Raw genomic sequence first — 13,434 nt, 5'->3', positions numbered from 1 at the left:
CAATGGGAGGAAAGGACAGGGACAACAGAAAAAGCAGAAGAAAGAAGGTACAGCAAATGAAGACCTTCAGCATTTAGCTGTGTTCCACTTCACTAAAGCCTTATTGAGTCCATGCTCAAACTGTTGAACACAGATTGTTGCACAGATGTCTGTGAAAGAGTGAAGAGTGAAGGATTTCAGGTTCACCTTTCACAAAAATGGGCTATGATACAGGTACAGACTGCTCTATGACTAAGTCTCCCTCTTAAGCAACATTTTAAAGAGTTTTTAATAGCAAAATGTTTTAGGAACAAGTTAATATTACCAATGCACTACATGTTTCCTTACTGCCTCTGGAAAGGAAACCAAGTTAATCAATCCAGACCAAGAAGGAGATTCCATGAAGACAGACCTTGTGTCCTCTCCTGATCACATCTTTGTGAAGACATCTGATGAGCTGCTCAGTTTTGCAGGTTCTTGCACGTACTCCCCAGAGAGCTCATGCTTTACAGCAGACATAACTATTTCTCACTGACAGAATATGCCCTTTTTATTGCAGTGTTGGACTGAATGATTAACAAAAGTCACCCATTGTTTTAGTACGGTGTTACAGTCTGATCTCACAATAAATCTGTACACTTGCATTCATCATCAAGTAGCACAATCACCAGAAGCTATCACTTGCAATTCTTGAAATGTTAGAAATATTAAGTGAAAGCCACATATACCAGCTGTAATGCCCACACAACTGGTTAATCATACAGTCTGTTGACACATTGTAAAGGAGTTGTGTCACATGCTGGAACCTACTTCCATGCTTCCCTTACAGCTTGGAAATACTTTACAGTACAGAATAAAATATAAAACACTAAGACCCTTTTGCTTTCAAATACATCAGTATTTAAGTTCAATGAAACACACTAGCAAATAGCCGTTTGCCACTGGAGGAAGAAAATCAGTGAACCACTTCTAACTGGTGACTGATAAAAAACAAGCAAGAATCCAGGCAGAAATGTGCATCACGGGTATCTCAATGCTGCAGCAGCAGACTATGAGGAAAGAATGCTGTGTATAACTACTTAGAAAGGACACTTCAGTGCTAGCTTTCCTGAACCACCTGAAACTAAATATGTTGTACCTAATCCACTATTTCTACTTTACTGTATGTTCTCCAACTTCAATCAAAAGCAGACAGCATAGAACTAAAGGATTATCAAATAACAGGTGAAAGCAGTCTTTTAAAAATTAGATTCTAACCCTCAAAGAAAAATCCTGATACCTTAATTCTCATGACTTTTATTTCTCCTCATTCTTAGATGTGACTTGGACTTCTTTTTCAGTGTTGACTTGTCCACTTCTTAAGGATGTTTCTTGATTATGGCACAAAGTGTGCACAAGGGCATTCTCATTACGTTCATGAAGGCCTCTTTGCACAGCAAAGCAGTCCCCAGTACAGCCTCCATCCTACTCCAAAGTCATCCTAGTCTCTCCAGGGATAAAGCTGGCAATGTTGACTGGTCTAGTGGAAGGTGTCCCTGCCCATGTCATGGGGTTAGGGACTAGATGATCTTTGAGGTGCCTTCCAACTCAAACCATTCTATGATTCTGTTATGATATTCAAAACCTTACTGAACATGACAGACTGCTCCGAGTAACCTGGCCTGAGCAGGAAGCTGTTTTAGATAACCTCCATACTGCCCCCAACCTCAGCCACGCTGTGATTCTTTGGAGGAAAGCCTGTATGACAGATGCATGTACAAAAGAAAACAGACAGAACAAATAAAATCACAGAATTATAAAAGTGTCTGGGTTGGAAGTGATCTTCAAGGATCATGGAATACAAGAATCCTGACAGGGACATCTTTCACTAGATCAGGTTGTTCAGAGCCACACCCAAGCTGGTATGACAGGTTCTGACTTTTCAATTCTTTTTGTTGATAAGAAAAGTAGTATCATCACAGATTTTAATTTTTCCAATCACAGTGGAAAAAAGATAAGAAGATAAAAAAATCACATTTTTATCATAGCGGTTGTGTCTGTTGCCAATTTCTTTCTAGCCACAATATAAGGAAGATATAAATATCATCAACTCTTATATTAAAGTACCCTTGAAACTCAAAAATAATTCCATTGAGGCCATAGCACACATCAGAAGGCAACCTACTCCTTTAAATTCTGCTGGATTGATGCCAGAAGGATTGGAATTCTTTTAGACAGAGATTTCTGTCAGAGTGATCTCCATAGTAACTACAGAATAGACAAATGTTAACCAAAAGACACACTGTGTCCTGAGTGACCTTCTTTAGAGCTTACACAACTTGAGAAAACAAGTGAACTCTGGTTTCTGACAGCAGCTGATGTTCTAAGCATGAACTTTCATAACACTATCAAAATCTCTGTTGTTTTCTCTAGTAATCCAGAAAGTAGACAACCATGTGAGAATAAAAACACTCATCCAAGTTGTAGTACATGTTTCCACTTGAATTGCCTTTGCAGGTTGCTCTAATGAGATACTAGTTGGCCTAAGTGAATCCCTAGCAATTGTAACTGGAGAATTTCTTATGAGCTCTCCATGTCTCAAGAACAGTCAAAGAACAGTTGGATTGATTATCAAAATAAATTGGTTTACAAGAACAAGTTTAGATCTACAGACCAGTAGTAATGTCTTAAGCTCAAGCATATTTCTTAGACAAATAAACATAATGCAGCTAATCTTATATCCATCACACAAAATACTCCTCAACTTTATCAGTGAAAAATCATATCTAACTTGGTCACTGTCCTCCTGACGGGACACTTTTACTGCAACCCAGTGAAAAATAGCTTGCTTGCACATGAGCTTACACATTAACAAACGAACAAATGGCTACATACTGCAATTGGTAATCCAGAAATCTGAGTCAAGAGCACATCCAACATGTGTAAGTTAAGGGCTTCTTACACCAGTCTGATTTGTCTAACTAGATTTGGCAAGAAGATACACTATAATCACTTCTGAAGTTAGGTAAAGCTCTTTCTCACATCTGTTCCCATTTTTAAATATTAGAAAATAATCCTGTTGCAGAAGTGAAGTCTACATACCCCTACTTAGTAGATGTATATATGTAGATATATAAAACCCTTTGCTAATATGCCACAGACACACTTATCAAATTGTGGTATTTAAAGGAGTCACTGCCTGTTTTGTAATAATGGCACCTCACTGCTACGCAATTTTTCTTTTCCTGTTGCGTCAGAGTACATAGTATCAGGACTTTCTCCCGAAAAACAATTTTGTTTTCCTTACTGTGGGATACTGAACTGAAAATAACCTGTTATTTATGCTTACCCTTTCCAAGGGGAAAGTAACTACAAAAGGTTAACTCCAGGCATAATTTACCTAAGTGTGGAATTTAAGATACCAAGTTTTCCTGGGAAAAGGATAAAACAGCATTGGATGAGTCCAAAGTTCATAACTTTGACTTCCAAATCCCCACAGGCAGGACATAGCTTCTGAAAAGACTTACATGTGGCTTGTGACTCAGATAGGAAAATGATGTGGTGCTAAAACATTTTGTCATTTAAGAAACTAGAGGCCTATGCTGAGTGTGACATTGTGAAAATTATTATTAAAAGACTAAACTCTAGCACCATAGCTTACCAAGAACCACTCTTCCCCAAACAACCTGTGTTACTTACATGCTTCATCCTCTTCTTCTCTATTTCTACTATGCTCTATGCTACATCATATTAAAAGAGTGGGGACTACAGAATTTTGGTATATTTCAATATTAGGATTCATAACCTACAAGATGGCATTTATGTATGTGAGAACTATGCATTTTTTCTTTTACTGCCCCTTGAAAAGAGCCTTTTAGAATCCCAGATTCCTTCCTCCCACCCTTCCTTTCCTCCCTTCTTTCTTTCTTTAGCTCTTTCTCTTCCAGGAGAGCCATTTGCAGGTGTGTGCTTTCTCTGAACTTGTTTTCTTCAGCAGCTCAAACTTCCCTAGTTTCAATTTTGTAGCACAAATCTGTGTTAACAGCTGTCCTCTCATTCTGCTAGCCACTTATTAACCCTTCTCTTACTTTCTAGAGCCTTTCCAAGCATCTGCTGAGGAACGTGTCATGTGTTTATTTATCTGTAAGCAGTTACAGAAAAAGATCTTCCTGTAGCTGCTTTGTAAATACTTGTATTGCTTTGGGAAGACATCTGACTTTTCATCAAGTAAATGAAAGCAAGAGACAAGCATCAAATTTTTCAAATGCTTTTTCACTTCTGGTCAAACAGGTTATTTCTCCAAGCTTATCACAAAAATACGAGAACTGTAACCTGAAGATTGGAAGGTAGAACTGCACACAATACCTACATTATCTGAAAGTGTCTTGAAAGCAACATTATTAATTTACTTAGAGAATAATAGACCCCATTTGAAATCTCTTTGGACTCTTCCAGAGCAGAATTAACCTTGTGTTATTCTAACCCCACAGAAGACATACTCTACATCACACTGAAGCAGAGACTCATGACTAAGTCCAACCACAGAGCTCCCCATGCTCAGTGTCTTCACTGCACTCAAGAACTTCTCTGAGCTGTGGCACAATCCCTCCTCCATTCACATTTCCCCCTGTTCACAGATGTAACAGGAATATTCTGCAGTTTTGCCAGTTCAACTAATCAATGGCCCTTTTTATGAAAGCTTAATGTTTTTTAAAGTATCTTTAGGGGAAAAATCCCTCTCCATATGCTGTCCTTGCTTCTTCTGGAAAACAGTTTTTGCCACTAATCTTTTTAAAACACAACTAATGATACTTTGCATGACCATTGAATATATACCATTCACTGCTACTTTTTCCAGTTCAGAGATGGCCTGAACAAATGACATATTTTTGCATCCTGCCCTGAATTTTCATATTTTTTTTCTTCTTTTGGGAAGGTTAGACTAAAGCTGAACTGGCATCTTCTAATGCTTTCAATGAATTCAGTTGAAATACCTGAACACATTACTTGCTCTTTTTGACAGTCATAACAGTAAAAGCCTTTATTGTTAAAATGTAGAAGTCCTCACACTCAACCACTTAAATCACCTAAAACATTGGAAAAAGTGAAAGTTGTGTAGACAACTGCAGTTAGAGTGTTTTCTGATAGTAGGGAAGCATGGCAGTGCATCACAACTTAAGGAACATTAAGAAACTAAGAAAGTAAAACAAGAGGATGCTTGAGATCTCTTCTATAACTGATTTAACTACTTATTGAACTAAACTATAAAAAATTCCAAATTGCATTTGCACAATTAGCCTCTTAATTTTGCAAGACCTTCATAATTAAAAAAAAAAAATATTCATTTGAAACATCCTTTTTTACAACAATCCATTAAGCTACTTTCAGTAGCATATACCATGTTGTTCTATTTACCAATGTGGATATTGGGGTGGGAAGCTTTTAAATTGCAGTTTTACCTCATCTTCTAAAAAGCAAGAATTTGTTTGTTACCAACACCAGAAAACTCCACATACTTAAAAATTTAACTGCGTAAAAAGCAGCCAGTTCTGCTCAGTCCTGTTTATGGCAACATGCCCAAGCCAAAAAAAAAAAAAAAAAAAGTTCACTTGATGTCCCCAGCAAAATTTGGATCAAGCAAACTTAGAAGCAAAAGGCTCTGAAAAGACATTGCTGTCTGCCCTTTAAATTTGCTGCTTATCCATGGATTATTAACACCAAGTTTTCTTTCTTCAATTACCAAGTTGAGAGAAATGACATATTTGTCAAGGTAATGAACAGATTGCCACTTTTGTCAACCTACCAATGAAAAATACCAAGGAGATATTTTTTTAACGCCCTGGATAAATGAGTTGGACCAAAAGTTTGGACCTGAAATTGAAACCTAACATTGGAAAAACAACCATTTAATATTTTGTCATAAATCAATACAAGTTAAGATTATGCAAATAAAGATTATTATATGAATAAAGAAACTAATAATCCCTTACTAAACTTTTGCTTACTTGAATCAGTTGAAATTTGGATATCTTTTGTTGATCCTTGTGTTGAGCCATCAACATCATCATCTTCATCTGTAAAAGCAGAGACATTTTAATAAAGGATTTTTGTTAATTTGAATGGAGGGAAGAAGGTGCTTGTCATTTAAGAACAGTTTCCATCAAACAAGCAAACACAAAAGGAAAAGAAAACTTCCTTTTTCTACCCATTTTATAATAATAATTCATAGCATTTAAACAGCATTAAAAAATGAAATCTGTATTGTCATGTAGCTACAGAGAAAGCATACATGAGGTCCTTATACTATTAGCTCTAATATTGCAACTTCTGCATTTCATTCTTTTCTGAAGTCATGCTGCTTGACTGTCACTGAAGTATGGATGGTTTCCATTAAATTTAAATTATCAAATCAATCCAGCCTCCTGTGCAGAAATAATGGTGTTGTACAAGTAATTTCCATGACTGAAAAACAAAGGTATTGACACCCAAAGAGAAAGAAGTTGCTGCTGTCCTCTAAAGCTAGGAGTTAACATGTCAGAAAATAATGCACCCTTGTAAAACCATATACAAAATTAAAAAAAAAAATTAAAAAAAAAGCTTTGAACATTTGCTATTTGCTTCTGTGAAGAACATCCTCACAGTGTTCTCATTCCTGACACTCAGGGCCATACAAGACCAGTGCAAAGCCAAACATGATCAATTTTCTTTCTCTGAGGGTAGCAGTAGAATGCAATGCAAGTGCTCATCAAATAATGATATTCACCCTCACACCCACTGAAAATTCCAGTCAGTCTTGACTGGGATGCAGACAAAGCTCCCAAGAGGTATAAGCCAGACAACACCTTTGTAAAAACTATGCTTTGCAGCTGAGGGAGAAAGCAAGAAATCAAAGCACAAAACAAGAAAGAAATTATAAAATTAGACAAGTAAAGGCAGATTTTCAGTGCAAAAGAGCAAAAAAAAAAAAAATTGGGGAAGTCAAAATCCTAAAGCAGGAGGACCTTCCAAGAAGCAGAATCAGGACATGTCAAGAAGGGTACTAGGCAGTTGTCATAAACTTGACACCAGGTAACTCACTGAATATTTGGGTAATGCTTCAAGTGTCTACAAGAAAGACCAACAATAACAATTTTGAGGTGTGGCTTTTAAAATATAAAAAGTGTTGAGATATTCTCCCTCTTACAGCTGACAGACAAACAGATCAAGTTTCAAACTGGAGAGAATTTCGACAGTATGGTCTTGAAACACCCTGAAATAAGAGAGAGTTAAATGCCTTCTTGAATTTCACCAGAAAAGTTAAAAAAAAAAAAAAAAAAAGGTAGTAAATATAACAATAGGAGAGGATTGCTCCTGATTGCTCCCAACCCTCTTCCTTCTCAGTTTAGATGGGAAGAAGCTCACTTTTTATTTCACTTTCTCCTTTAGTCTGAATAGTCGGGAAATCTATACCAACAGCATCTTGAAACTATTCCAATGAAGTTAAATGACTTCTTTGAAATTTATTATGACAGGAGTAATTAGCAGGAACAGGCTCCACACTGCTCTATCATTGCATCTTCCGCTAGATCAAGAGTTTAAAAGAAGCCTCTTACAGCACAGAGATGTTTGCTGAATGTTGGAGATGAAGCTTAGCATTTACACCACGGCAAAAACTCCTTAGGACAAATGGTCCCCAGTAGGTCAGTGATGATGGCTGTGCTCATTCACTGCATGGGAAAAGCCATCTGACACCTCCCAACCACATCTTGGGAAAAGCTATGCCTGCAGCAATCAACTCATCAGCTGCCAACACTTCTTTGGTACTTCAGACTGTCTTTCCACAATCTTTTGAGTGATGTCCTTTGTCAGCTGTGGCAACAGAGGAGCACCCTCTGCACACGCCACATCAGGAGAACTTCTTAATGAGCCTGCCAACACACAGAAGTGCTAATTATCCTCCAACAAATCAGTTCCTTGCTCCCCTAAATCATCCCTAATATGTACACAATCTTAAACAAGATCTGCCATCCAGAGTCTATGCCTTTTCCCAGAAAAGTAGCAACAACTCCTGGGGCTGTCCTAAGATGTCAGAGGAGTAACAAATACATCCTAAGAGAGTATCAGGGAGCTGCTGGATTCATGACATATCTGGTAACTTTCAGCACATTCCGGGAGCTAGTGGGACAAAGGATTTTGTAAGAAAAGGAAGATCTGTTCTGTGAACACAGGTAACAAGAAGTAAAAGGCTACAGCATGAGTTTCCTCGACACAGGATGATGTGAGAATTAGTTCAAGACAATTCTTGGCTCTGCCCTTGAGGAAGAATTTGGGCAAAGAATAAGAGCATATAGCAATGGTATCTGGTGCTTTTGGCCTGCAGACACACAGATCTTCAGCAGATGACTGAGAATGGTAAACATCCAGCAGCAGATCTTGAAGCAAGACTCAACAGGATGTGGATGGTGTAAAAGGAGTCACATGTGTAGACACAGACTAGTACCTGAACATTCAGCATGTAGGTGCTAAACCAAGGTGCTAAAAAACACTGTCAGAAAGACAGAAACAAAAACAGACCAAAACACTTTATGCACAAAGGAGTTCAAGGCAGGTGCAGTGCCATAAATATTACTCACCATGCCTTGTGCTGAGCCACAGCTGTGGCTCACTGACCATGAAAAAAAAGGGAAGATATCAATTGCTACGCAGCTGTCAAATTCACAGGTATGCAACAGTTCTGCAGCAGGAGGAAAGGGGAGCATCCCCATGGCTGGGCCCCTGCTCCCCTGGGTATCAGCAGCCCCTCCATCCTGGGAGGCTGCTGCCCACTGGATGATGGGGGGCTGAGCCCAAGGGGCAGAAATTCTCATAGGCCACAGAAAAGAGAACCTGTTAGAAATGAGATTTTTCAGGGTGTTGCTATGCTATACCTCTGGGACATGCAGGCTAAGGACCATAAAAATGCATTCTGGCTTTTCAGACAAGGTGAGTTTTATTGCTTTTGATTCCTCACCCCGTTTCATATCACAATAAAACACTAGAAATGGTCCAAATTAAGTCAGTGAGTATTTCTCCATCCATACATATCTACTTCTGATCACAAGCTAATAGCTGCAAAAGCATCAGACAAACTTTTCCATTAAAGAAATGCAATCAGCTAACACACTTATCATGTAGCGTAAGTCCTGAAATAGAAAACCTTTACTTTCATCTCTTAAAATATTGAAGGAAGAGATTATAACGTGCATCTTAAACCTTGGATTCTTTCATTTAAGGCACTCCATGTTCAATTTTTGTTAAGAAGTGATTTAAAAAATTAAAAAAAAAAAAAGAGAAAGTTAAGTCTGACATATTGAAACAATTGAATAAAGAAACTCAGTTAACATCAGAAGAGTCAAACCAAAGACACTACTTTAAAGGTTTGTGATTAACTTCTCTTAGTTATAAAAACACAATCTTATCTTCACTTAAACCTTTGGGACACTTGTGAAATACCTAACAATAGACTTGAATCAAAGTACACAGTGAGTCTTCAGCAAAATCAAGCTCATCCAGAACTCTCTTTATTTTGGTTACTTCTTATGTTGGAAGCATTAGGAACTCCATGATTTTCAAGTGGGTGCTATACTATATCAATGACCACAAGCAAGAAAATTCACTAAAAAGAACAAAAACACCCACTGAAAAAAACCCCAATCCACAAAAGCAACCCAAGACCTCCTCTCTGCCTTTGACAGGTCACTGGAGTGTGTCTGGGTTAAGTAGACCTTGGGTCATGGAGTTCATGAAGTAGCAGGAGTTTTGCTACAGCTGCTGCACACAGAACAGAGGAGTCTTGCTCAGGATCAGCTCTCCTCACCAAAACCAAACCTGAACTCAGAGCAGAAAGTTCAAGAGCAATCTGCCAGATTAAGAAAAGTGCAGTTGCAAATATTTAACTTTCATGAGCTGTACTTTGCTTACCTTGTATTTCCTTTCCTATGCCATTCAAGCACCAAAAGAAAGGTTTTACACGTGCATAATAATCAAAATATAAATTAAAAGATACTTTGGTGTACATCAAGCTTAAAAAAATTCTTGTTCCTAAAGAGCTGCTAAACAAACATTCACTCTAGATGGCAGCAGAACATTACCCTGCCTAGACATATGGTACTGCTTCAGCACAGAAATCTGAAAACAGGACAGATGCTTAATCCAAGAAACAAATAAAAGTATCTGAACACATGATATAAGAAGTGTTTCCAGCAATGATAACACTAACACCACAAATACTCTGATTTCCATTTTTTTGTTGCAAGAATATTTCACAAATTGCCCTGCACCAGTAAACAGAAGTTTCTGCATTTTGCAGTGTCCATTGAAAAAATCTCTAACCTGTCCCAGAAATAGCAAGAAGTTATAGTATTGCCAAAAACGCCAGTAAAAATTAACAATAATACACTTATTGAATTATGATACTAGATTAAATACACTCATCAAGAACTTGCAAATTTGGAAAATTTTAAATTATTTTGAAATTTTTACCTGATTCTGTTTGCAAATTTTCCGATATTCGAAAACAATGCAATTTGCTGAAGTTGCGAGAAAACAGTTGAACACAATTTGGAGGAAGAATCATATTCCTTAATCTTCCAAAGGTACATTCTGGTGTGACAATTACATAGCAAGCAGCATGAGCCTATAAACAACAACATCAGTTAAGAACTTGTGACACACATAGAAAGTAAGTTTATTTATAACAAACTATGATTGAAATTCTGTAACACAGTTTAGGGATTATACAAGCCTTCTTCAAATTGCCTTCATTAAATGAGTGGCCCATCTTTCACCCTAGATTTTTATTTGTTTAATTCAGGTTTTACCAATAATGGGGAGTCTTAATATGTCAAGAAACTTCCAAGGATCACAAATCTGTTGTATTTAAAATGAAAGGTTTTTATACAGCTACATGGAGAAGTTTAAAGTTTTGGTCTCAAACGTTGATCTTCTACTCTATGTGGACATTTACTGGGGGAAATGGAAAAGGTGCACAAGTTACGTTGAATAGCTTGAAAACAGCAGTATCCTCTTACATAGCTGTACCCACTTGCAGATTCCGAGGTAAAACCATTCTCAGTTTTATTCCAAAGGGTATCTGGATAGTTTCTGCCTTTACACTGTTGCAAATGTCTGCCATTGTTGAGTACACATACCTTGGTATGCATGGCCACATAGCATGTTACATTTCTTAGACTGTTCTCAAAGACAGACTCTCCCAACTCAGAAATTATGTCTCAGATTAAAATTAAAACCCCACAATACTAAAAAGACACAACTAAAATAATTTAGATCACACCTGAAATACTGAATAACCCTTACAGTTTTAATTGAAATCTAAATTAATACATGACGTACATTTAAATCATGGAGTACCTCATCTAGCCTTAAGGAGAAAAATTAATGATTTCTTACATATATCTTTCAGTTCCCACCTCATCTGGTGCTACTTTCACTTCCATCATATTTTATTATGAGGTGGCAGTAAGTGAATAGACTAATTGTTATCTGCACCGCACACTGTTTAACAGTGTGTAGAACGCTGTGGTTTCCAGAAGAATTATTGAAGGGTACCATCAGCTTGTACAGGAAATAAACATGCGTCATGTGAATGGAAAAACACAGAAACTGGTATTGGCAGCTTTAAAAAACCCCAACCACACAGGTTAAGATCTATTCTATACTGAAATCAGAGTAAATATATGAGAATAGCAAGTCCTTAAACTTGCAGAATTCATGATTTGAAAGAAATTATGATTTAACACAGAAAGTGACTGCAGGCTTCTAACCACAGATCTATAGTGATTAGGCTCTGTTAAATTCCATTGGATTTACACAAAGCTTCGCTGTGACTTTGAGAGTTGATCATTAAAATGACTATGAGGAGGATTTTAAAAAATCAGCTTTCCCATCTAACACATAAATATATGTATTTAAATAAATAAGTGTATAGATTAAGTGTTTTTACAAAGTGTATACAAAATATATATTTATACAGCAAGCAAATAAATTATGTTTATATCAAGTGTTCAAACAAGCACATGCCCATATCTATGTGATTCCCACAAATACATGCAGCAGGAGCACAACATACCAGGATGCCACACCATTCACATCTCATGCCAGAGAGCACCTCAGAAGATCCACAGGTTTTTTTGCAAAATTCGCAACGAGCACTTGAAGAAAGGTTTCCCTCCCTCCAGTGGTGGTGGTAAGTATCCTGAGAGAACACATCACAACTTAGCATTTCATGAATCAGATACAGATGCATCTTCAACACAACTTTAAAATCAGTAATTCAAATAGCTCTGAGGAAATAGCAACAGAGACTAGGGCATTAAGCTTTTCTCAAGATAAATATGAATCTTTAACAATCTCACATTTCACTAAAAGAAGTTCTATCAAATTATCAGAAAATTTATCACAGTGTTTTTTCTTCACAGTCCACTAAAAATAATTATTTAAAAAAACTATCCTATATTATCAGTATTCTGTATCTATTGTACTGTGAGAAGGTAGGAAAATAGATAGTCTTGCCTTAGACTGCAGGAAGCATAGGATAAGAAAACATTTGCCAGGGATGCAATATAGCCAACAGCTCACCATACAGGAAAAGAGTTCCACACCAGCTTTCGCAAAGGAAACTTTTATATGAGAAGCTTGATTTCTTTTTCTTAATCTGGAGGTTGTACACATTCCATAGACTTTTCAGCAAGAGTTCAAAAGCATTATGTGAATATATCAGCATTTAAGTTCATCTCAGTCATTGTAGTATATTCTGAAGTCACATATATTCTTTGACTGCCAATGAGCAACAGAAGTGCTTTGATAACCGGCAGCCTGTGAAACTAAAGACCAAGACTGCTCTTCTCTAGACCACAAAATGTATGATCACTTTCCCCTGCAGAGGCATCTGCACTTACATGGTCCAGGTGCCCATCCTGGTGACACTGCCGGCAGTCACTGCAAGCAAACAGGATACAGTCTGTGTGCACATGTAGCTCACAAACTAAAAGCACAAAAACAAGAAAACTCCTTTAGGCTGGAAACCCCCACGGTTTTTCTGCATCTCCTTCCTCCCTCCCTTCAATATTCCTCCACTACCCTTTTCACACCATACTTTCTCTCCTTCATGCACTTTACATTCAGCAAAGCTAGATAATAAAGGAGTTTACCAGCATTGTTCTGTGTGTTCAGCCACTTCCTCTGTGTTAAAAAGATGAAGCAAATATAAAGGAAAGGCTGAGCTAATTTTTCTCATAAGCAGCACTTGTCATATTTCCTCCAATTAAACCAAGTTAAATGCACACAACAGCTCAGCTTTGTCTAGCAGTTTCACAAGAACTGCTGCCTACTCCAACATACCTGTGCCTGAAGGACACTGAATCAATCACTATATTTAACGTAAATCACTAATTCATGGTCCAAAAGAAAGGAAATTAGCTTTTCAGTGCACTTTCCTAA

At 37.3% G+C, this 13,434-nt stretch overlaps 1 protein-coding gene across 1 annotated transcript in view; it reads right to left on the bottom strand.

Moving 5' to 3' along the window:
• The window catches only part of DGKQ (diacylglycerol kinase theta), an 87,867-nt gene that overhangs the window by 37,215 nt on the left and 37,218 nt on the right, over positions 1–13,434 (bottom strand). Inside the window, exons 4-7 of the mRNA XM_079330878.1 lie at positions 12,894–12,979; positions 12,065–12,190; positions 10,459–10,612; positions 5,964–6,032 (exon numbers count right to left, since the gene is read on the bottom strand). Coding sequence (XP_079187004.1) covers positions 5,964–6,032; positions 10,459–10,612; positions 12,065–12,190; positions 12,894–12,979 — 435 coding nt within the window. The remainder of the gene's footprint in view (positions 1–5,963; positions 6,033–10,458; positions 10,613–12,064; positions 12,191–12,893; positions 12,980–13,434) is intronic.

Source organism: Erithacus rubecula (genome assembly GCF_903797595.1).
Source record: "Erithacus rubecula genome assembly, contig: SUPER_Z_unloc_1, whole genome shotgun sequence".
In the NCBI taxonomy this organism is placed as follows: Eukaryota; Metazoa; Chordata; class Aves; order Passeriformes; family Muscicapidae; genus Erithacus; species Erithacus rubecula.
Note: the sequence above shows the minus strand (reverse complement) of the source record. Positions and strands in the feature narration are given on the sequence as shown.